This window comes from Aquarana catesbeiana, linkage group LG07 (assembly GCF_042186555.1).
Source record: "Aquarana catesbeiana isolate 2022-GZ linkage group LG07, ASM4218655v1, whole genome shotgun sequence".
Taxonomy (NCBI): Eukaryota; Metazoa; Chordata; class Amphibia; order Anura; family Ranidae; genus Aquarana; species Aquarana catesbeiana.
This window is the reverse complement of record NC_133330.1, coordinates 290,505,322-290,530,880: the sequence shown is the minus strand read 5'-3', so window position 1 is coordinate 290,530,880 and position 25,559 is coordinate 290,505,322. Positions and strand designations below refer to the sequence as shown.

Genomic DNA, 25,559 nt, shown 5'->3' with positions numbered 1-25,559 from the left:
ATCACTATACCATATAAGTGAAAGAACTGAAAAAAACATAAAAACCAGACTAAAGTGACATGTGCTTATATGTCTCATATAAATTAGTCCTTCGGTTTGGAGATCCAAAGTGACAGGTGCAAAAAAATATACTAAGTATATGTCTTCGTATATGAAACACTGTGCAATAAAAATCAATATGCAATAAAAATACAATTCACCAACTCGCTGTGCATCAATTCAAAAAACATATATAATGTGAAAAAGCAAAAGCAAAAATGTTCATAAAGGTGACATGACGTTTCTTCCAATATATCTGAATATCTCCTTTGCAGTGATATATAAGTGAAGAAGTGCAGTGATTAATGGCGATATCCCCCTATGTGGTTACACTCACCGGAGCGCCCTACCCCTGCAGGGGTGTGAGCGGAGATGTTATTCCCCAGGTGTCGGTATCCTTCCGGTTCACAGTAGCCCGATCTAGGGTCATCCACCCGTGGGAAGGAGGAAGGGAGGAAAGGAACTTCACTGGCTCCTGTCACAAGGAGTCCAGCAGAGTTATGCCCCGTACACACGGTCGGACATTGATCGGACATTCCGACAACAAAATCCTAGGATTTTTTCCGACGGATGTTGGCTCAAACTTGCATACACACGGTCACACAAAGTTGTCGGAAAATCCGATCGTTCTAAACGCGGTGACGTAAAACACGTATGCCGGGACTATAAACGGGGCAGTGGCCAATAGCTTTCATCTCTTTATTTATTCTAAGCATGCGTGGCACTTTGTCCGTCGGATTTGTGTACACACGATCGGAATTTCCGACGGATTTTGTTGTCGGAAAATTTTATATCCCGCTCTCAAACTTTGTGTGTCGGAAAATCCAATGGAAAATGTGTGATGGAGCCTACACACGGTCGGAATTTCCGACAACAAGGTCCTATCACACATTTTTCATCGGAAAATCCGACCGTGTGTACGGGGCATAACACCGCTAGCGGTGTAACTCTGCTGGACTCCTTGTGACAGGACTCCTTGTGACAGGAGCCAGTGAAGTTCCTTTCCTCCCTTCCTCCTTCCCACGGGTGGATGACCTTAGATCGGGCTACTGTGAACCGGAAGGATACCGACACTTGGGGAATAACATCTCAGGGGTAGGGCGCTCTGGTGAGTGTAACCATATAGGGGGATATCGCCATTAATCACTGCACTTCTTCACTTATATATCACTGCAAAGGAGATATTCAGATATATTGGAAGAAACGTCATGTCACCTTTATGAACATTTTTGCTTTTGCTTTTTCACATTATATATGTTTTTTGAATTGATGCACAGCGAGTTGATGAATTGTATTTTTATTTTTCGTTTTTATTGCATATTGATTTTTATTGCACAGTGTTTCATATACGAAGACATATACTTAGTATATTTTTTTGCACCTGTCACTTTGGATCTCCAAACCGAAGGACTAATTTATATGAGACATATAAGCACATGTCACTTTAGTCTGGTTTTTATGTTTTTTTCAGTTCTTTCACTTATATGGTATAGTGATTGTGTTATCATTATTTGCATACTGTTTACAAATTTGCACTATTTGGCACTTATCCCTTTATATTCACAATTAATAATTATCGCATTGATACACTTGATTAATTTTAACCCTAGCACCTGTCACTTTATAACTTAAAGAAGACTAATCATTACATTGATACACTTGTCACTTTATATTTCTAAGGAGAATAATTATACTCCTTTTTCCTATAACAGCGCCACTCCCTAATTTTTCGTTTTTTTTATTTGCCTTTTGGGTTCCACTTAGGTGTTCCCTGTCTACATAGGGGGGCAGCAGTTTTTGAACAGCCTGAAGCGCGGATCCATTGATAAACAATTATAAAGACAAATGCACTCACAATAAATTGTGCTGCATCCCAGCACCCAGATTGATTGCTTATTCAAGTCCCGCACTGGCTCCACTGTTTTTCTATGGGTGCATGGCACTTCCATGCAGGATCCCAGATAGCAAGCAATTGTGCTGCAAGTTTGAAAATGACTTGCTAAGCTATTTGCCAGGATTCACAAGTTTGTTGCACAATTGCAGCAAGTCCACATTGCTTGACTCCAGATCAACTTTCTTTGCAAATATTCTGCAAGTCTGCTGCAGGTTCTGGTTCAGTTATGTTGTGCAATAGTAAAAAAGTAAAAAAAAAAACATTATACCCGTGACATGCATAGGAAAAATAGATTTCATATTAACAATTTCTTTCATTTGAGACCTTTTAATACCTTATTGTTGGCTAAGTAGAGATAACTGAGGTTTTCCAGCTGTTCAAATAGGTCATCAGGAATTCCTTAGGTAAAAAAAAAAAAGAAATGTAATTATTAGGATGATAGCCATTTAAATGTGATTCATACTGCATGAACTCATGATATAGGGTCTTAAAGGAAACCAGTGCTAAAAGTAATATGCAGGCTGCCGTTGCTGAACTCTTGGAAGTGGAAATATTAGTTACCTGGCAGCCACGCTAATTTTATGGCTTCAATATTTCCTGAGTCATTGACTAAGGCTTGGTTCATACCTATGCAGTTTGCTTTTTATAAATTTCCGCAGTGCTTTTTGCGGTGAATTTTTGTGTTTTTTGCACACATCTTTGACACATTTTGCATGCGTTTTTATGCGTTTTGTATTTGTAATGCTTTTTTTAAATGTTTTTGCCAAGTTGTTGTTGGGTGGATTAAAAAGTGCAAATTGCTGTAAAATCGTGACAAAAACGCACTACATGCTTTTCTGCAGCTTCTCCATTGAAGTCTATTGAACCAAAAATGAACCATTTTGCTTTTAAAATAGTCCCTGACCCTTTCCAAAAAAGCACACGGGAAACCATGTTAAATGGACTGTAGTGCGTTTCTGCAACAAGCAATAAAAAATGCATTGTTGTGAATGGAGCCTAAGAAGGATCTATGATTTGTGACTTTGTCACTGTAAACTTGTTCTATGTGTATGGCAAAGAATGAATTGAAGCCAGAGGGTCAGCATGAAGCATAACAGGCAAATATATAGCAAATGTTTGCGCAGAATGTGAGTGGGACAGGAAGAGTGTGGCTATTACTGTAGTAGCACCAACTACTACAGTGATTTCCAGCTTCGACAGTGGCCCCCCAGGTATGACCTATGCATTCTTACATTGTACCAAGTATGCAATAAAAATCATTCCAGGTGTTCAGCTTTAAACCTGAAGTCCAGCTAAATATAAAAGTCGAAAATCAGTGCAACTAGGTATTCATTAATACATCATTGTGTGCATTTTTTCACATAATACCAAGCAGCACTGAAAGTAGTAGAGGGAGAGGCAGGACTGCCAATCAGGAGACTGTATGCAAATATCACGAAGGAACATGCTGACAGAAGGAGAGTGCAAAGTGAGCAGAGAGATGACCTGATCGCATCAGTCTTCTTCCATTTACGCTCTCATCAGTTGGCTTGGGTGGAGAGGACACCCATCTGTTACAGTCAATAACTGTAAGAGATAAAGTGGTGTCAATTGCTTGGCTGTGCAGTTTGACAGGGCTGTGTAAACCTCAGGAATGGCTGCACAGAAATGCAAACCCTCTTATATAGGATGAGTTGAGCTTTTTTTTTTGGATATAACCATCCCTGCCAAATATCTTTACCGTATCTTTTTCATAACTTTCCAGATCTGCTGTAGGTTAGTTACTTGATAACCTGACATGTATAGCAAGTGTTCCTAGACAGTGTTGGCAAATATGTGCGCTTGTAATTTCAGTTGTTTTTTTACTGTTCTTACCTCTAGAAGTCAGGCGATTGTTCTGCAAGTTGAGGGTCTCTAATTTGTAAAGTCTGCTCAGATCCTCAGGAGGAATCTCTTCTATTTGGTTATTCTATATAACTTACAAGAAAGAAAGTCAGCACAAAGCATAGGAGTGCAGGAAGAGTGCAAACATACAAACATAAAAATAATTTAAAATGTATTAGGTAAACTGTAAAAGAGGATTTTTATGGTGCCACAAATATGACAACAATTTAATAAAAAATATTAAATATTTTACTAATAGAAAGATATAAAAAAGAGTGAAGATATGTTCACTCATAAAAAGCCAAACGTGTAAAATTATCACAACATGATAACAAGCAATATACACATATAAAGCTAATGAAGCTATATAAATGCCTGTTGGCTCAACATGTTTCACTAAATGCTTCTTCAGGAGCTGTAAGGCATATATTGGCTATCACATGCATGATAAACAGATTGATCAGAATCCTGTTTGTTCAAAACAGGAGAGCAGAGGGGGGAGCATCAAGTCCAACAATGGGGGTCACAGGGTGGGCACCAGAAAAACAAAATCACTCCTTAAATCAATATCAACAATGCTCAAAAGAGATTGTAGCATTATCTTAACAGATATATATGATGAAAAAAAATATGGAAGAGGGGGGGAGGGGGGGCATGCAGCTCCAAACAATATAGCCCAGGATAGATTCTGACTCACAAAGAAGAAAAATGCCCTTCAAAAGGCCCAACAGGGATGTCTCCACATTCCTCTGCTCCACTATTTGGAGTGATTTCGTTTTTCTGGTGCCCACCCTGCGATCCCCATTGTTGGACTTGATGCTCCCCCTCTGCTCCCCTGTTTTGAACAAACAGGATTCTGATCAATCTGTTTATCATGCTGTACACATGATAGCCAACATATGCCTTACAGCTCCTGAAGAAGCATTTAGTGAAACATGTTGAGCCAACAGGCATTTATATAGTTTCATTAGCTTTATATGTAGTATATTGTTTGTTATCATGTTGTGATCATTTTATACATGTTTGTCTGTTTATGAGGGTCAACATATCTTCACTCTTTTTTATATCTTTTTATTACTAAAATATTTCATATTTTTTATTAAATTGTTTGTCATATTTGTGGCACCATAAAAATCCCCTTTTCCAGTTTTCCGAATACATTTAAAATTAGGGATGAGGGTGCCTTTGATCTCCTGAATTAGTGTGACTATTTTAAGACATGAGAATAATTAAAATTAAAATATAATGTTACATAGTTAGTCTGGTTTAAAAAAGACACAACTCCATCAAGTTCAACAAATAAAAAGTGTAAAAAAATATCATACAATCCTATATACACAATCCTATACCCAGATGTTGGCAAAACATCTGGAAGGCAAAAACCCCAGCAACGCATGCACCCAGATATCAAGAAATTGGGCTGCAAGTTTGAAAATGATTTGCTAAGCTATTGCTAGACTTGCCAGGCTTCACAAGTTTGTTGCACAATTACAGAAAGTCCACATTTCATGACTCCAGATCAGCTTTCTTTGCAAACATTCTGCAAGTCTGCTGCAAGTTTTGGTTCAGTTATGTTGTGCAATAGTCATCCCACCACAGGGGTCACTGTGGCTGAATTTTCATGCTGTAGACTTGCAGAGCTCTTGCTGTAGACTTGCCGCTGCAACTTTGCTCTTGCTAGAAACTTGCCATGTAAATTGTTTACAAATTGGAAAAGTGTCAACTAGAACTTGTGCTTCAAGTGCTCTGCAAGTGTACAACCTGCCAGTGACAATGTGCAGCAAGTTAACAGACTTACACTTCAACACTTCCACAAATTTGTGGAAAGTTATCCTCTTAGCTATCTGGGAACCAGAATGTGTTGAAGAGATCCTGTCTCTTTATTTCAACACAATCTTCTCATAAGGTTTATATAGACATTTAATGTATTTTGGAAAAATCTTTAACCTGTAAAAGCGTATCTTGTGTAGACTTACAAAATCCCTAAAGCTGCTGCTGGGAGCCAATATCTTGGATTGGATCTCAGCAGCCCCGGCAGACTTGAAGTTGTCTCTCAAGTTACACTGTATAGTATTTTACTTTGTTTCCTCCCCAGCAGCTCCATAAAAGTTTACATAGGGAGGGCGAAGGGAGGGGCAGAGGAGCTGGGCCAGCATGGAAAGTACTTAACAATTCCATAAGGGGAAAGGGCTTTGATGTGCTTGAAAAAAAAAACAAATTTATGTAAGGGATAAGCATTTCATATACTTGGTTTTCCTGTGTTTTTGATTGCAATTTTTAAGGTGGGGACAAGGTCTATTTAAAGAAGTGCCCAAGCTTCAAAATAAGAGAGAAGGGTTTAGAGCTTTAGTAAAGGTTTGAGCAATAGAAAGATAGGCACACACACACACACAGAAAAGCAGGGCTTTTTTTTCTCAAACAATAGGTGCTGGAACTTAACCACGGCCCCACACCCCCCCCCCCCCCCCCTACACACACCCTCCAAATCACATCAGTTAGTGGGTGTGTTCAGTCAAATTTCACGAAAACAGTAGGAGGGTCTTAAAGGGGCATTAAATACCAGGATTGCATTACATACAGAGCGCAGAGCTGTCACTTGTAAACACAGATACCAGACTTGACTTGATTGTGGTGAGCAGGCACCAAAGGGTCTGAGCCAGAGGTGGTGGAACTGAGTTCCACCAAGTTCCCCCTGGAAAAAACCCTGCAGAAAAGTGACCCAAAGCAACCTTTTTTCGATCAGGGTGCCCAGGCACCTTGGGGTGCTTTGAGGGTTCTTCAGGGGTGCCTTGGCAAAATGTCTAAAAATTGTCCATGTATACAAGCCAGCAGGTGGATCAAGCCTGCATTTTAGTCACACAAAAGCCACAAGTTTTTATTGTGCACCATTACAACCTTCCAGCCTCCGGCATGTCATCAGTGTTGATAAGAAGGGTTTTGATCGCCTGCACAGCATACTTTTTTGACCCTCCCCTGCCCCTCTCCATCAGCACTGGGGTCACATTAGCATGAGTGATGGAAAGAAACTGCGGGAGAGGAGAAACACTGGAATACTAGTCAGTACCAGCGTGCAAAAGTGTATTTGCTTTGGAAGAATATATCACCTCTAATGTTAGGTGTCTTACGTAACTTTCATTATGTAAAACTATTAGAATCATTTTTTACATTTAGTCTTGAGACTGTCGAGGTACAGAGTGCCTCGACTGAAAAAAGGTTGAGAAGCACTGATCTAAAGAAAGAAGACAATAATATAAAGACTACACTATACTGAAGATAGTGAACTAGCTAATATAACATATCTCAGTACAATCTGAATCCCATTTACACTTCCTAGTATTTTCCAGTGAATTAAAAAAAAAAAAACGTGGACAAAAACATTTCTAATGGATATAAACAGCATGTAATAATTATAATATAATATGCTGGAAGAATGAAAACTTATATGTTATACAGACTGCATGACTCTTAACTGTTCAGACCTGCAGAGATAGGTGATTTGTAAATTCTGGAAGGTCTATAGGAAACTCCTTCAGATCCACCCCAGCACAGTCCACAACCCCTTCCTGTGTGCAGGTACAATCCTTGGGACACAGCAATGATTTGGAGGTTGGTTTTATGTCCTGCAGTACGCTCTCTGATGGGTTATCATAGTCTTCTTCTTCTTCTTCCTCTTGTCCATACCCTCCATTAGAGGAGACCAACAGCAGCGTAAAGAATAGAGTGGGAACACAGGGCCACATTTCCATACACTGTAAGATGAAGAACAGTAGATCATTTTCATATGGATCAAAATGGCTTAGAAAAAAGTACAATAATATACAGTATAAATGACAAAAAGTAATACACATTAGAATCATAAATTGGTGTGATCATTTTTATGTCTTTCTGTACCTCTTGGCCATTCTGGAAATCTGTATCCCACCCTGCACTTTGCTATCATTTGTTTACTTATGTGGTCTGTCATGCCTTCTCTACACCTCTGTCTCATGTGGTCTTATGTCTGTAATTGTTGAAAGGCTCTCTACCCACCAGCTAGAATTGGCATATCATCTGGGTTTGGTTTGAATGTACATGAGTAGTCTTTGCTGACTTGAGTCCTAGCTCCTACATGCCTCTGTATTTGGACCTTGCTCTTCTAACCTTGTATTATCCTATCTTGAATGGCCTTTGGCTTCTACTTCTACATGGGAATCTATACCTATTCCCAGTATACTGTTGCCCCCGATGACAATTCTGCCTAGTTACTTATCTTCATTTTGCTGGCCTAACCCTGACCACAACTCTGCTGCATGGTTGATACCCTGCCTGATCATTTCTGTGCTGTCAAGTCAATTGTGAGGGCCACATCCTGGAAGTTTGCTGCAGCTAAATTCAACCCCAACCAAAACTCACCTGCGGTGCTGATGAGCATTGATCAAGGGCTATCACCACCTGCTGCTACCAGAAAGCATTCATTTACCATCTGCATGGATCCTGAACCTACATTCCAGTTTCAAATTTTTATGTCCCGATCCTAGACCTCAACTGCAATCCTTGCTTGACTACACCAATCATTGATCTCCACCACAGATCTTGTGCTGTCGCTGGACCAAAATATGATGGCGTGAAGCTTTCTAAAGCTGCCTGATATGCCTCTGTCCAGCAAGGCTTATGTACACATTAGGATTAGGGGTACTGCTCGAAGATGCCCATAAAAAACTTTGGATAGTTTCATTCTGTTTTCTTCCTATGTTGCCTGCAAAAGAAGCTTAGCTCCACCAACCACCATGAGGCTCTACTGTAGGGTTGTCACCTCATCCCTTTAAACCAGAACCCATATGAATTACACAGGTTATGAGGCCAATTGCAGATAAGGCGCCAATTAGCCACCTTAATTAGCCACAGAACCTGTGTAATTAATATGTGTTCGGTTTTAAAGGGATGAGGTGGCAACCCTACTGAAATGTGCCACAAGAATAACACCGATTTTAGGGAAGAAGTCTTGTAATCTAGGATAGGTGGGTTTGTCAAAGGCGAAAGAGCAACCTCAACTAAAACCTTGCCTAGTTTTGGCTGTAATGGGGCAAGGTTCTACTATTGACTAGGAATTTACTGCTCCTTAACATGAAATGTCTGTGTCTTACACCCTCTGGTGAAGTCTGTTGGAAAATAATGTTAATCCGGGTTGTTGACAATGGTCAGCTAAAATGCCAAGCCGAGCATATCATGGTAATTGTTACAGTGCAGTTTCATAATAAAGCTGAACTCTAGGTGAATATTAAAGGCACAGCCCTATGCAGCTCTGTATTAATTAATACATCAGTACATTTATTTTTGTTATAATGCAAGGAGTGTAAGTATCTGAATTTGGCCTGGGATCAATCACCTGCAGTGCACTGTGGAGCAGAGTTTAGACAGGGGGGAGAGAAGCAGCACAAGGAGCCAATTAGTTGTACAAGTGTAGCGTGAGAAACATGCTGATAGGAGGACAAAGGAGAGTGATGGACAGATGAGCTCTTCAGTGCTAATTCTTCTTTCCCTGTTCAGTCACAAGATGAGAATAGAGAGGGAATCTGTAAGTGGAAGGGAAACTGCATTAGAACAAGAACCAGTCTCCTCCCCTGCCAGACAGAGCAGTACTGTAGCAGAATTATGTAAATCTCAGGAATGGATGGACACCAATACAAAGCTTTTGGCAGTTAAAACAGCTCCCATATACACTCACTGGTCACTTTATTAGGTACACCTTGCTAGTACCGGGTTGGACCCCCTTTTGCCTTCAGAACCACCTTAATTCTTCATGGCATAGATTCAACAAGGTGTTGGAAACATTCCTCAGAGATTTTGGTCCATATTGACATGATAGCATCACTCAGTTGCTGCAGATTTGTTGGCTGCACATTCATGATGCGAATCTCCCATTCCACCACATCCCAAAGGTGCTCTATTGGATTGAGATCTGGTGACTGTGGAGGCCATTGGAGTACAGTGACCTCATTGTCATGTTCAACAAACCAGTGGTGAGATGATTCGATCTTTGTGACATGGTGCATTATCCTGCTGGAAGGAGCCATCAGAAGATGGGTACACTGTAGTGATAAAGGGATGGACATGGTCAGCAACAATACTCAGGTAGGCCGTGGCGTTTAAACGATGCTCAATTTGTACTAAGGGGCCCAAAGTGTGCCAAGAAAATATTTTATGTGGTACCTCTGGCACTCATGCACTTTGCACTTGGAAGTAGGAAGGTACATTGTAATTTGTGGTAACTATCTGTGGTTGTTGACCGGATTTTGAACTGACCTTAGAGTATTGATATTTTAGATGCATAGTTGCACTGTGAATAGGAAGCTGTAGCTGTAGCTATACAGATTAGTGCAGCTTTGGTGGGTCCTTTCTTCAACTGTGATTGGTACATTAAGATAGATTAGCGCCACATATCTACCTCATTTTATTCACTTATGGTCAGCAACAATGCTCAAGTAGGCCATGGCGTTTAAACGATGCTCAATTTGTACTAAGGGGCCCAAAGTGTGCCAAGAAAATATCCCCCCACACCATTACACCACCAATCTGAACAATTGATACAAGGCAGAATGGATCCATGCTTTCATCATGTTTACACCAAATTCCGACCTACCATCTGAATTTCGCAGCTGAAATCGAGACCCATCAGACCAGGCAACGTTTTCCCAATCTTCTATTGTCCAATTTTGGTGGACCTTTGCATACTGTAGCCTCTGTTTCCTGTTTTTAGCTGACAGGAGTGGCACCCGGTGTGTTCTTCTGCTGCTGTAGCCCATTTGCTTCAAGGTTCGATGTGTTGTGCATTCAGATATGGTATTCTGCATACCTTGGTTGTAACGTGTGGTTATTTGAGTTAATGTTGCCTTTCTATCATCTCCAACCAGTCTGCCCATTCTCCTCTGACATCAACCAGTGGCATTAAGGGCACACGGGCGCCGCCCCCTCTCTCCAGCCACCCTTTCTATGACCAATGGATATCCAGAGCCGCTGCTACCACCCCCTATTCAGGCACCCGACCCCTTTTCGGGCTCCAGTCGCCTGAATTACAGTGGCGGGGGGTGTTTTTGAAGCACCTGATTAGAGCCATAGGCTCTAATAGGCGTTATAAAAGGTGACCTGCGAGCGCCATGCTTGGCGCTGGCAGTTCACCCAGGTGTGTTAGAACAGCGAATTAATATTTGCTTTCCTAACACTGAACCGCCTCTCCACCAATCAGGCGGTGTGATTGGATGCCTATCGGGAGGAGAGGACGAGAAGAGATGCATGGGGGACACCGCTTGCCGCCGTCACCTGCTGCCCCACCGAGACAGTGCCGGAAAGATGGCGAGCGGGCGGGGGGGCTCACAGTGGCGGCATTTGATGGCACAGTGGCAATATTTGATGGGCACAGTGGCAGCATTTGATGGCACAGTGGCTGCGTTGGATGGGCACAGTGGCTGCGATTGATGGGCACAGTGGCTGCGATTGATGGGCACAGTGGCTGTGTTTGATAGGCACAATGAGGCTGCAATTGATGAGGTTTTTTTTCAGAATTTTCCAGTTTGTTTGCGCCCCCCCAAAAAATTTTGAGCACCAGCCGCCACTGACATCAACAAGGCATTTTTGTCCTCGTAAGTGCCACTCACTGGATATTTTCTCTTTTTTTTCGGACCATTCTCTGTTAAACCCTAGAGATGGTTCTGTTTGAAAATCCCATTAGATCAGCAGTTTTTGAAATACTCAGACCAGCCCGTCTGACACCAACAACCATGCCACATTCAAAGTCACTTATGTCCCCTTTCTTCCCCACTCTGATGCTCGGTTTGAACTTCAGCAAGTCATCTTCACCATGTCTAGATGCCTAAATGCATTGAGTTGCTGCCATGTGATTGGCTGATTAGCAATTTGTGTTACCAAGCAATTGAACAGGTGTACCTAATAAAGTGGCCGATGAGTGTATGTATTTCACCCAGGCCCGGACTGGCCATAGGGCAGACCGGGCATTTGCCCAATGGGCTGGGGCCGCCTGCTCTGTGGCTTGTTGATGATCAGGCCGCACAGAGGGAGGAAAGCGGCGACCGCGGCCTGGACAGGGTTAACGCAGGCCGTGGCCACCGCTCGCCTACCGCTAAGCGGCCTGTGTCTTCTCCGGCGGAACTAGCGGCTGCATGGGCTGAGCTGTGTGTCTCTCTCACACACAGCTCAGCCTCAGAGCCAACACTGACAGTTCTGCTCTCCGCGTCTCCTCCTCCAGCCATGGGCGTCCGCATGGTGGAGCAAGGGGGGGGGAGCTGCGGGCTGCTGTCAGGATGTTTCATGGGAAAATGCATCATGGGAAATGTAGTCCCAGAGATTGATGGTCCAATTGTTCTCAGCAGGGAGCTGGCTACAGTCCCCAGCATGCACTCTGCTGGGGGGAAAAGAGAAAATCTGGAAACAAGCTGAGGAGCGCTACACTGCAGCAGCTACTACAGGAGACATGGAAAAAGAAAGGAGAGGACTGTGCTGGGGGAACTAATAGCCCCAGCACCACCAGAAAGAGCCACGCTGTACCCGCACCACCAGAGAGAGCCACAAGAGCCACGCTGTATCCACACCACCAGAGAGAGAGCCATGCTGTACCCGCACCACCAGAGAGCCACGAGAGCCATGTTGTACCCGCACCAACAGAGAGAGAGCCACGCAGTACCCGCACCACCAGAGAAAGAGAACCACACTGTACCCACATCACCAGAGAGAGAGAGCCACGCTGTATCCACACCACCAGAGAGAGAGCCACACTGTACCCGCACCACCAGAGAGAGCCACGCTGTACTCGCACCACCAGAGAGAACTACGCTGTACCCACACCACTAGAGAGAGCCACGCTGTACCGCACCACCAGAGAGAGCCACGAGAGACACACTGTACCCGCACCACACGAGAGCCATACTGTACCTACACCACCAAAGAGAGCCACGCTCTACCTGCACCACCAGAAAGAGAGCCACGCTGTCCAGCACCACCAGAGAGAGAGCAGGTCAGTGTCACTGGGCAGTGTGGGTACTGTGGGTACAATAGGAGACAGACAGTACTAGCATTGTATGGACACATTAGGACTGGGGCACTGTAATATAAAGGGGACTGCACTGTAAAGGGGCACTGTAATCATTGCAGTGCCCTTTACAGTGCAGTCCCCTTTATATCACAGTGTCCCTGCATATTACAGTGTGGAGGACACCAGGCACCCCCGCGAATGTCTACCGACATACCCCCCCCCAGTCCCTGTTTGTCCCAGTCCGGGCCTGATTTCACCTGTGTATTTAGCTGTTTGCCTTGACTGTGGCTAGCTTTTTAATATAGAGGTTCACTGTTTGAGTTTGGGCAGTAATAGTCATCCTTTCATTTTTTTACGGTACCTACAGTTCAGATCCAATTATTATTACATTTTTAATTATAATCAATTGCCACAAAATGTAAAGAAGAATGGTAGTTTCTATCAGTCACAGATGAAGTATATCCACGTATGTTGCTATGATTTGGTTTGAATGTTCCCAGCTGTTTTACTAATCACAATTTCTAACTTTCTTGGCAACAGTTCAGGAGGAAAAGTAGAAAAAAAAAAATTGGCTAGCAGTTCTTCACATTGTCCTGATGTTTTACAGACTCAGTGTGTGAGCTGTGCTGGTGGCTCCACCGCATGCTGCGACCTCTAAGACATGAAAAATACAACAACCATTCCGAGTTTTGCATATCTTTGTTACTGTACTATAATCACAGTGACAGAACAGAAAACAACAAGCGTGTTAATGAGGTCCTTAAAAGAATGAACAGCATGGTGGAAAGAATCCCAGTATGAACCAGTGTGGATTTACACAACGCTGCTTTGATGTATTTTAAATAAAATAATTAAAGTTTTTATCTAAAGTTTTTGAAGTCAGTGGGTAATATATGGCTATCTTAAAGAAAACACAAATGACATCCACATTAACAATATTTATTATACAAGCTTCCCAGAGACAATGCTAAAGCAAACCATAGATGATGCCATTTTCTTTTCTGCAACCACCAGTTCAATTCGGTCAATTCCCCCATCTACACAAACAGTGTTGATGGGGGGAATCCTATAGAACCTAGCAGTGATTCATTTTGCATTCTCCCTGCTGACAGAACACAAAAGTATTGTTATTGATGAGTCTTGTTATTTGAAATATACACAGAGAGAAGGGAGAATGGTAAAATAGAAGGAAGCAATGCTTTCCCTTTACTTCCTGTGCTAGAGACCAGTGGCGGCCCGTCCATTAGGGGCGCATGGCACCCTAATCTACACGGATGCATGGATTCCAATAGGGGGGGCATTTTTTTTAAACATGTGATTCAAAAAGGGTGGGCTCGGGCCCCTCCCCAAAAAAAAACACCAGCCTCCACTGCTAGAGACGCAACAGGAATTGAGAGGAAATCTTTCCAAAGAAAAGGAAAGTCCTTTTATAATTGCCACCAAAACAGGTTTCTCCATTGGAAGCTGTCCCCTAATTTCCTGTTCCACTGACAACTACAATAATCCAATAGCCAATTATTTTCTCTTCTTGTAACACTGGTCACCGGGACAGATAGAGTGGGAGACATATATATAAATATACAACAATAAACCTGATGTGTTCACATCTTTCCCATTCTACCCAAAACCAAAATGTTTGGCTTTAGATAAACCTTAATATTTAATTTAATATCCACCCAAAAATGGAACTTGCGCTTTAAGTGCAGGTGACCCCCCTCACATGCCACATTTTGCATGTCATCTTTTTTGGGGGGGGGGGGGGTGGAGACCCTCTTTTTAGAGGCATCCAGCTCCCACTTCCCACTTCCCAGGGCTCCGCGGCACCAGAAGGAAGATCATCTGTCACAGGTCCCAGAAGATTGCCGGGCAATTCACAGTGCACAGCACGGCTTGCACATGTGCAGTGCGTGCCCGGCTGTGGAGCCAAAGCCGGGCGCCCACAGTAAGAATGCCGGCGCCTCGGAGAGGTGGAGGAAAGGAGGGAGGCTTCGTTCGCCCGCATCGCTGGACCGTGGGACAGGTGAGTGTCTGATTATCAAGAGTCAGCAGCTACACTTTTTGTAGCTGCTCACTTTTAATTATTTTTTTTTTCAGCAGGACTCCGCTTTAAGTGTGCTGTTTTGTCTTAGTATAGCCAATGTTGTCCTTTGAGAAAGCTTCCAGCTATAAAATTAACAGTTCCTAATTTAGTAAGTAATCCTATTTTGAAACAATTTTGGTGATTCCTCATTACCAGAGCTGGAGAACAAATTGGAAAACACTGCTTTAAATAACTTTTATTCTCAGCACATAAGAGCAAATGTCCCTGTGGAAACCACTAACTTTTGGAGAATCCCGTAAACCCATTGACAACTAAAATAATCCAATGGACAATTATCTTCACCAGACAAACAGAGCAGGAGACATATACAAAAAAACCCCAAAAAACTGACAGGTGTTCATCTCTTTCCCACACCCAATTTTATTATTTACTGAAAAGTAGTGCTTTGTAAATGTATCTTAAAGATGATCCCCAGGCACAAATTAATGCAGCTCTGTAATCATGAAATGTATTTTTAATGCAATCAGTGTAAGTCCTTGCGTTTGACCTGGTATCATCCTCTTGAAGGCCTGGTTCACAACTACCCTGTTTCCCCCGAAAATAAGACCTAGCGTGATTGTCGGTGATGGCTGCAATATAAGCCCTACCCCCCAAATAAGCCCTAGTTAAAGGTCCTTGTAGGTCTTATTTTCAGGGTAGGGCTTATATTGCAGCCATCACTGACAATCACACTGGGTCTTATTTTGGGGGAAACAGGGTATGCATTTTTTAGTGTGTTTTCAGTTTTTCAGAAACACACTGCAGTCCATTTAACATGGTTTCCAATGGATGTAGTTCACATCTGTGCATTTTATGGAAAGGGCTAGGGACTTTTTTCTGGTTTTTGGTTCCATAGACTTCAATGGATCAAAAACATGTTTTGAAAAACGCAAAATGCACCTGGAGTATGCAAACTGCAACCTGCATAGGTGTGATTCAGGCCTAAATCCAAGTACAGAAGGTAGAAGTAGCACAAGAAGCCAATCAGTTGTGCTCAATGGCTAACAAGCATGCCGTTGGAAGGAGGGAGCAGAGTGACAGAGAGGCGATCCCATCAGTCTTGTCAATATTCCTATCGCACACATTCCTGGAAAGTATGGCTCTTAAAATGGTGGCTGCTGCAGCGATTACCAGTTGGGTCCTGGAAACAACAAGGAAGTGTACATATTCGTCAGCACACCATGGATTAACAACTTCCGTCCAAAGGTTTCTTTTATTGAAAGAGATCACATCACAGAGATAAGTGCAACGTTTCGGAGCCGCACAGGGCCCCTTCGTCAGGCATGTGATAAAGTGCAACAGTGTCAAAGCAGAATATAAATACATTAATCACCAATCAGAACATGTAAAATTAGAGAAAATAGAAAAATTGGTAACAGCCCCACCCTATGACGTCAGAATCTCGTCAGAAAACGTTAAAAACCTAAAGGCATCAAAGTAACTTCAAGCAGGCAGGAGCAGTAAATCCCTATTATTGTAGAAATATATATAGAAATATAATTCGATTCTGCTTTGACACTGTTGCACTTTATCACATGCCTGACGTAGGGGCCCTGCACGGCTCAGAAACGTTGCACTTATCTCTGTGATGTGATCTCTTTCAATAAAAGAAACCTTTGGATGGAAATTGTTGATCCATGGTGTGCTGACAAATTTGTACACTTAGGTGATCCCATCAGTCAGCTGCTTCTCCTTTCAATGTCATGTCTTAGGCTGGATTCACACCTATGTAATTTTAGTGCTTTTTGCATTTTGCAGATTTGCACTACAGTCCATTCAACATTGTTTTCTATGGAACATGCTCTGTAGTGCAAATCTGCAAAATGCAAAAAGCACTAAAAACGCATAGGTGTGAATCAGGCCTTAAGCCTTGTACACACGGTCAAATTATTGGACGAATTTTCGTTGTTTTTTTGTTGGATGCTAGTCTCAAATCGAAAGTTCATTGGATGAAATTTAACTTCAGATTCTCTGACCGTGTGTACGGACCTAAAGGCTGGATTCACACCTATGCAGTTTTAGTGCTTTTTGCATTTTGCAGATTTGCACTACAGTCCATTTAACATTGTTTCCTATGGAACACGTTCTGTAGTGCAAATCTGCAAAATGCAAAAAGCACTAAAAACGCATAGGTGTGAATCCATCCTTGTACAAGCCTCGTACATACGTTACGATTGTTGGTCAACCTTTGTCAAAAGGGCATGTGCCAGGATCTTGTCTTGCATACTAACATTACACAAATTTTCGTGCCACAAACACGAATGTAGTGACGTACTACGAAGAATTTTTAGCTCTTGAGCGCCACCCTTTAGGCCCCTGCTAATTTCGTGTTTGGTGATCAATGATTCCGATCATGCGTGTTTGTACTTTCGACTTTAGTGTGACGGATTTGTGTACTGACCATCCGAAAATCTGACGTGGAGCTGTCGTTTGACAAAAATTTACTAGCCTGTCATCCAACATTTGAAGATTATCAGAAGAATCCGCGCTTAGGATGTATGTAACTGCTGCCTCCCTATACAAAAGTCCCACCTAGGTGAAACCCAATCAAAGTGTAAAAAAAACAAAAAGGGAATTGGCGCTGTGAAAAAAACATATGTGTATATATAACTATTTATAGTATGTGTACCACCGAATAAACATATATATATATGTGTGTACATATATATAAGGTGTACAAACTATGTATATCCGGCAAGGACAAATCCTTCCTATCACGCGGCGATAAAAAGTGACATGTGCTTAAAGATTGATTTGTGCAAAAAGGGCATCCACGAGCAGGAGGGAAGGAGACTCCAGTGTCTCCCCTATTTTGCTCTCCTAGACAGAAATTTTCTGAGGTTCCCAGGCCAAGAGCAAAAGAGGGGAGACACTGGAGTCTCCCTCTCTCTTGCCCGTGGATGAACTTTTTTGCCCCGAAGCTGGAAACCAAGGGGATATCACAACTTTGAGATCGGGATCACATCATTTATACTTCACGCTTGTACCCCTGCAGGGGTAAAGCGCTCTGGTGAGTGAAAGCACAAGAGGGGAGCACAGTCACTTTTGTCAGCACTTTCTCTGCTTATCCTTCGGAAAAAACTTTCACTAATTGGAGGAAGCACTATGTCACTTTATATGGACACTTATTTTCAATAATTTTTTGGCTTATTACTGGACATCACCCACAGCAGTTATATTGAGCTTATATGTTTATATTTTGATATTTATCACACAGCTTGTTATTGTTGATTGATGGGCATTATTAATATTAGTTGATGTTATTTATTGATTGCATCTCTATATATACACTTTCATACATTTATATTTTTATATATTTTTTTTATATTATTAATTTATTATATTATTTTTTTATCTCTTGCACAAATCAATCTTTAAGCACATGTCACTTTTTATCGACGCGTGATAGGAAGGATTTGTCCTTGCCGGATATACATAGTTTGTATACCTTATATATATGTACACACACATATATATATATATATATATATATGTTTATTCGGTGGTACACATACTATAAATAGTTATATATACACATGTTTTTTTTCACATAGAACAGTGCCAATTCCCTTTTTGTTGTCATCCAACATTTGTTGGCGGAAAATTGGAAAACAATTGTCAAAAGGAGCGTACTAACGGTAAGAACTTCGGACTACAACCTGTCAACTCCCCTTCCAACAATCGTACCGTGTGTACGAGGCTTTAGGCTGGGGGAGGGACAAGACTTGTAAGTGTAACTGAACCGCAGCAGAAAAAAATCAGATCTCCTGCCCAACAGTTGTGTAAATCTCAGGACTGGATGGACAGAAATACAAATCCGTTGTTTGGTAGGACAGTTCATTTATGTGTATATGTGTAAATCATTTCCCTTTTTAGCTGTTTGCCTTGAGTTCAGCCTTAATGTAGCCAATATGGTCCTTTGAGAGAGCATCCAGCTCTAAAATGTATGGTTCCCAAATCAGAGCAATCCTATTTTAAAACAATCTTGATCCCTGAGTACAATCCCGTGATCCCTGAGTACCAGAACTGGAAAACACATTGGAAAATTCCGCTCTGTATAACTGCTTTGAAAAACTTAAAAAGAAGTGTCCCTGTAGAAACCACTATCTCCTGGAGACCTGTTGAACCTGTGTCCATGACATCGGGTCCCTGTGAAAACATAGATGGGTCATCTCCAACTACAATTGAGTAAATCTGTGAAATCTGGAGCAGATGTTCAGCTGTGTATACACATTTAGTTTCACTTTAAAACTCTTGGCTGATCATCTACGGTCAACACATCACAATCTGCTTCTAAAATGACACTACTGAAAGATTTAGGTTGGTTTTACTTTAACATCTTGGCATTATATAAAGACATTGCCTTTGCCTGTTTACATATGGTAATACTTCTTTCTCTTGGAACTGGCCTGATCTTAATCATTCCTTCATATGCCACAGGATGAAATATCGGATTGACTATGAAGCTCAACTGTAATCTTTGTTTAAAAGAGGAAATCAGTACTTCTGCCTGCCAGATTAGCTAACAGTTCATGCGCAATTCACATCATTAGATAAGAATTATAACATTGGGTTTTATGTATGTTAATAGAAAGTGGATGGATTCTACCAACAAGAATAACCCTTAAAATGTAAAATGCAAAAAAAGAAAACCACAGTTCTCTATCATCCTCTGATGTATATATATTATTAATACATGATGTATACATTTCCTGTTTAATTTATATTCACCCTATATTTGATTATCTATTCTAATCACATACAAACTGTAATATTGTTATTACATGTCAAGAATAAAAAAGGACAATGTTAAGCTTGGTTATTATGTGCAAATGTATATCACCTGAACATATGTTTAAAATTGGAATCAAGATTATCATTGAATTTATACTTTAATCACCTGTTCGTGTAAAGGAACTCACACATGCATATGCTCAGTTCCCCATTAACACTCTGCTAACTCTGGTGATCAACTTTCTTCTAACTCCCCATCCTCTACGAGCCCCCCTTTTATTCTCCACATTCCCATCTCCCCTTATCATTGTCTCCTATATACCACTCCCCCTACCCCCTCACCTTGCAGAGACAGAGATGCAGGAGCATTCAGAGAATCACTTTATGCCATTTCAAGGAGCCTTCTAATTGCAGCCTCCCAGTAAACAGGCTCCAGCCCAGATGTGGGATGGGGGAATGTCCTGCCTTCCCTGGCAGATGTGAAGGGTTTATGGAAATGTCATGAAGCCTGCGAGGGGGAGGAGGGGAGTCCAGCGTCAAAGCCAGATCCACTCATTACTGATTTTGGATGTGATTTTATACAAGGGGAGATCTGAAGGATGTAATGTTGAACGGGGCCTCATATTTCTGTGTTGATCCAAAGCTGTTTCCCAATACATCAGTGTAATATGCACAAAAACCTAGATTTCACCAATCTGTACTGTGTATGGAAACAATGGCAAAGGCATGGAAATTATAATGCTGCACCTGTTCAAGGGAATGTCTTGACAAGATAACTTTAAACTACATCATTTAAAGTGGATGTTTCCCCCTCAGCAGAAATAAAATCATGTTGCATGTGTTGCATGCTGATATCAAATCATCTTAGTTGCTATAGTGGAAAAAAGGGATTTGGCTGTTATTTACATTTACCTACGGTGCATTGTACTTTCTAGTCTCTAGAGGCACTGGTGATGTGGCCAGTGCCTCACAGATGCCTCAATTGCGTTCCCTCTACTCAGATGATGTCTACTAGTGTCACATGGGAAAGGGGGTGGGTTGGAACTTCAAGAAGTAAGGGGAGATTAAATCATCTGCTTTTCCTTGAATGGCGAAAGAAGATAGGAAAAGAGAACATGGGATCATAGGCAGTGAGCATGCAATGAACATTACAATTCATTCAAAAACACACATACTACATATCACATACCTGGTGCTGGAGGCCAATGGAGAGGGGGCTTCCCTTGCGGCTAAGTTCCAGACTCCCCTTATGGTGAAACAGGAGGAGTCAGGCCCAAAGTAGCATGGGTCACCTGCTGGAGTGCTTGCAGGGGAACTCAGGAGTACAGCTGATGTGCTGGAGTGGTGTCTGCAGACAAGTGGCGCCCGAGAGACATAACGGGTCTTTGGTAGCACAGAGACAGGAGAGAAGTCGGTTCGAAGCCAAGATTAGGTGCCAGGTGGATCTCAGAGCACATTATGTAGTGGCACCTTTAAAGTGACACAAAGCGGAAAGCCACGTGGCAGGTGCAACAAGCCACATGACTAGCAATGAGACCATCTTCACAAACATTGATTACAGTGCAAAAGACAAAATTTACACCACAAGGAGGTCACCACAGTATCCTCGTAAAGAAAGTGCCGTATGTTCCAGAACTAGAAGGCAGCCTTCTGTCAGTGAAAAGTCTTGTAAACAACGGTCTCACAGTTAAGTTTCAGGGTAATGAATGCACAATTCACAATAATAAGCGATTCTCACAAAAGGAAAACTGGATAATCACCTATTCAGGCTCATCACCACAGACCATCAAGCCAATATAGTCTCTAATGACCTACACAGCAACTGTATTCATTTATGGCACAGGCGGCTGGGGCACAGAAGTCCAGCAGCTATTAGACATGTGCACACTGAAATATTTTGTTTTGGAATTTCGTTTTCGTCCGAAAAATACATTTATTTAGTTACTCCCGAAATTCGTTTTTATTTATTCCGTTTTTCGTTAACAATTGCATTCGTCCGAAAATCCAAATTAAGGTTGAATCTGTCATTGAAGGCTTATGGTGTCTGTCGAATGTTCAAAGAAGATTCGACGGAGCAGCTAAACTGTACAACGCCGTATAGTTTACCTGCTCCGTCGAATCTTCTTAGAACTTTCAACAGACACCATAAGCCAAAGTACGTGTGTACTTAGTTCTAGCTATTTTACTGCTTATCCTCTTTGGTTACAATAACATTCATCATCATCATTATTTTTATTTTACTTCCCCCACCAATTCCAGCAGCGATCTTTTCTCTCTACGTCAAATCTTTTCTCTTTACGTCGAATCTTTTCTTTCTATGTCGAATCTTTTCTCTCTATGTAGAATAATCTTGGACTAATAGAGTTAAGGTTAGGCACATTCGACCACAGGTTTGATGGACACAGATTGTTATTGTCATCATCATGTCGAATCTCCTATCTATATCGAACTGTTGTAGCAACGAAAACGAAAATAAAGAATTTGTTTATGTCTGATCTTTCATTTTTCAGTTTCTGCGCTTTCGTTATCGTTTGTTAAAACGATAGCGAAAATACCTGAAATTCGGATGAAAATGCATTTGGACGAAAACGAATGCACATGTCTAGAAGCTATACAGGATATTATAAAGAGAGGCTTATCAGAAGATTTAACAATAGCACCTTGCAAAGTGCTCATGAAATGCAAGTGCTGTATCGAAGCAAAAGCCACACGTGCTCCCCTTTTACAGGCATCTCAGAGAAACACTACCCACCCCCTGCAGCTCATACAAAGTGGTGTATGCGGTCCAATGAAAACTCCCACATCAGGCGAGAACAGATATCTACTGACTTTCATTGATGATTATTCCAGGTACACAACTACTAATGTGATGAAACACAAGAATGATACATCAGAGAACCTTCAAGAGTTCCTTGCCATGTCTACCAACAAATTTCAACGAAACCAGCAATAATACGCACTGACAATGGAGGAGAATACATAAGCATAAAAGTGGCTTCATACCTGAAGAGTCAAGGAATATTACACCAGGCAACTGCACCATACACCCCTGAACAAATTGTACAGCAGAAAGAAAAAAATCGCACTCTTATAGAAATGGCCAGATTCATGTTGTCGGATGCCAACTTACCTCACAAGTACTGGGGAGAAGCAGTCATGACTGCAACCTACCTACAAAACAGACTACCCTCAAGAGCCATTAAAAGTACTCCATTTGAAATGTGACATTGATCAAAGCCTAGCATAGGGCACATCAGAGTGTTTGGATGTAAAGCATATGCCTATATCTCAAGTGAAAAGCGATCCAAGCTGGAGAACAGAGCCATAGAGGGCATTCTAGTAGGCTACAGTGAGCAAACCATGGGTTACAGAACTCTACGCCCAAAGACTGACATAGTGACAATAAGCCGTAGTGTTTATTTTGATGAGAGCTCATCGTCAGATACACCAATCTCTGAAAGCTGTGAAGTGAATATACCCAGCAAACCAGAAGAAAAGGTTGACCAAAGCGAACCTGTGCAGAAGTCAGAACAAGAGATGAAACTCACATTGTCTAAATCAAGTTCCCCGCCAGATCTTGCTGAACTGCCTGAAGTCAGAAGATCCACTCAGACTACAAAGGGAATACCACCCCACAAGCTGTCATACACTGTCAAAACACACAGCATACTTGAACCAATGTCCTGGGAAGCCATAGAAAAACTACCAAAGTGTGAAGCCAATAAATGGAGACAGGCACCAGAAGAAGAATTAAAGCCAATTTAAGAAAATAGAAACCTGGACACTCACAGAGTTGCCTCCTAACCGCAAAACTATAGGAAGTAAGTGGACTTTCAAAGTAAAGTCAGACGCAGAAGGGAATATCCAAAAATATAAAGCCAGACTAGTTGCCAAGGGTTACTCCCAGAAATTTGGTGAAGATTAAGATGAAACATTTGCTCCGTCATAAAACACTCCACCATCAGAGTACTTCTTAGCGTTGCAGCCGGGAAGGGCATGCAAGTGAAACACCTAGACGTTAAAACTGCTTTCCTATATGGAGACATTATGGAAGACCTCTATATGGAGCAACCACCAAGGTTTGAACAAGGAGACAACCTTGTGTGTAAACTTCAGAAGAGCATCTACGGTCTTAAGCAATCTGCAAGGATGTGGAATGAGAAAGTGAACAAAGTACTTACCAGAGAGGAATTCTCAAGAAGTAAAGCAGGCCCCTGTCTCTACTCCAGGAATCAAGAAGACAGATGGATATACATCCTTATCTATGTTGATGAAATTATAACCTGTTTTTAACAATAAGGGGATTACAATCAAAACGTTCACAAGCTGAAAGAACATGTTTAAATCAAAGAACTAGGGATCATTAGCTACTATCTGGGAATCCAAATACAGAGAGAAGAAGATGGAAGTTATCTTCTCAACCAATCTCAGAAAATCTCTGAAATCTTGGAACAATTCCATATGCAAGATGCAAAGGAAGTGAAAACTCCTATGGAACCAGGCTATCTAAAGAGCAATGAAGCAGAAAACTTGCTACCCAGCAATGATACGTATTGCTGAGCAATCGGTAAGATGCTATATGTTGCCACTGTGACAAGACCAGACATAGCCGCGGAAGTGGGCATACTATGCAGGAAAGTTGAAGCTCTCAGCGTGACTGGAAGGCAGTAAAAAGAGTGATACAATACCTCAAAGGAACAATGCAGATGACGTTACGGTTACCAGCAACATCAAAACCAACACTGGGTGGATTCAGCTTCCAGTATAGGGAAGGAACCTTAAGTTGGTCTAGTCGAATGCAAGTAACTGTCGCTCTATCTTCAACAGAAGCAGTGTACAGTGCAAAAGCATACGCATGTCAAGAATCTATATGGATTTGTCAACTTTTTGTGGAGATTGGGATAGACATGTCAAAACCAATTCATATTTTTGAAGACAACCAGGGATGTATAAAGCTTACACAATCAGAAAGGGTCAATCCTAGGACCAAACACATTGACGTCAAGTATCACCTACTAAGGGACAATCAAGAGCAAGGTGTTATTGACATTCAATATTGCCTGTCAGAGGAGATGACTGCCAATGCACTCACCAAGCCTTTATTGAAGGAACGTCATAATTATTTACAGAAGGAGCTGAATATAATTTGACAAAGCACATGCTGTTGAGAAACGTTCTTGGAAGAACAACAATATGTAATGTAAAGTACTGTGAACTATATATAGTGTATGCATTATACCTATCTATCCAGCAGGTGGCACTGTAGTGTGTATCTATGGTAATGTATTTAGAGAAAGTGTTATCTTTCTAAGTGTATGTAGTTATATGCTCCTTGTTCCTGTTTCTGTCTCCATGATGTAAAGACATGTTCTAACATTCTCCATGAAATTAAAGCCGTATTACTGCATCCAAGAAGCTTCCAGTGCTTATATCAATACTCTGACAATAAGGTCAGGAGGCAGGCAGGCGACAAGTTCAGGACAAGCCAAGTCGATAACAGGAAATCACAGGAACAATGCACTGGAGGAGCTGTAGATCAACCAACAACTGCAGATACTGACTGGCTTCCTTATAAAGGCAGTTTGGTGCCAAACTAAGCAGGGGTTGTGTATAACTGTGTGCATACGTAGTCCAGAGCACATCCATACACGCACCTGTTCGCCCCTGCACACACTTGTTCACCAGTGCGCTCTCCTGCGCATTTGTTATGCGGCAGTGCGATTTCTTGCGGCCATGCAAGGTACTGGCAGTGATGCAAGGTCTTCCAGCACCTCTGTTGCAGATGATGCCCTGATAGTCCATATTGATAGTCCATCAAAATAAAATGGATGTAACCATAAAAAAAAAAACCCAGTCACTATGACTCAAGTCGTATCAATTTACTGAATTAAAATAACTGTCCCCAAAAGCCAGAGGGGTTTACAAGA

The 25,559-nt window shown here is 41.7% G+C and overlaps 1 protein-coding gene across 5 annotated transcripts in view; it reads right to left on the bottom strand.

Annotated features, from left to right (window-relative positions):
- Positions 1-25,559, bottom strand: part of PODN (podocan) — a 123,064-nt gene that overhangs the window by 28,894 nt on the left and 68,611 nt on the right. For 3 of the 5 annotated variants that reach the window (XM_073593509.1, XM_073593510.1, XM_073593511.1), the window contains 3 exons: positions 7,276-7,545; positions 3,788-3,881; positions 2,268-2,332 (listed from right to left, as the gene is read on the bottom strand). In XM_073593509.1, coding sequence (XP_073449610.1) covers positions 2,268-2,332; positions 3,788-3,881; positions 7,276-7,545 — 429 coding nt within the window. Of the gene's footprint in view, positions 1-2,267; positions 2,333-3,787; positions 3,882-7,275; positions 7,546-9,161; positions 9,349-19,974; positions 20,124-25,559 lie in introns of those variants that run through there. The other 2 variants (XM_073593513.1, XM_073593512.1) reach the window with 2 other exon arrangements.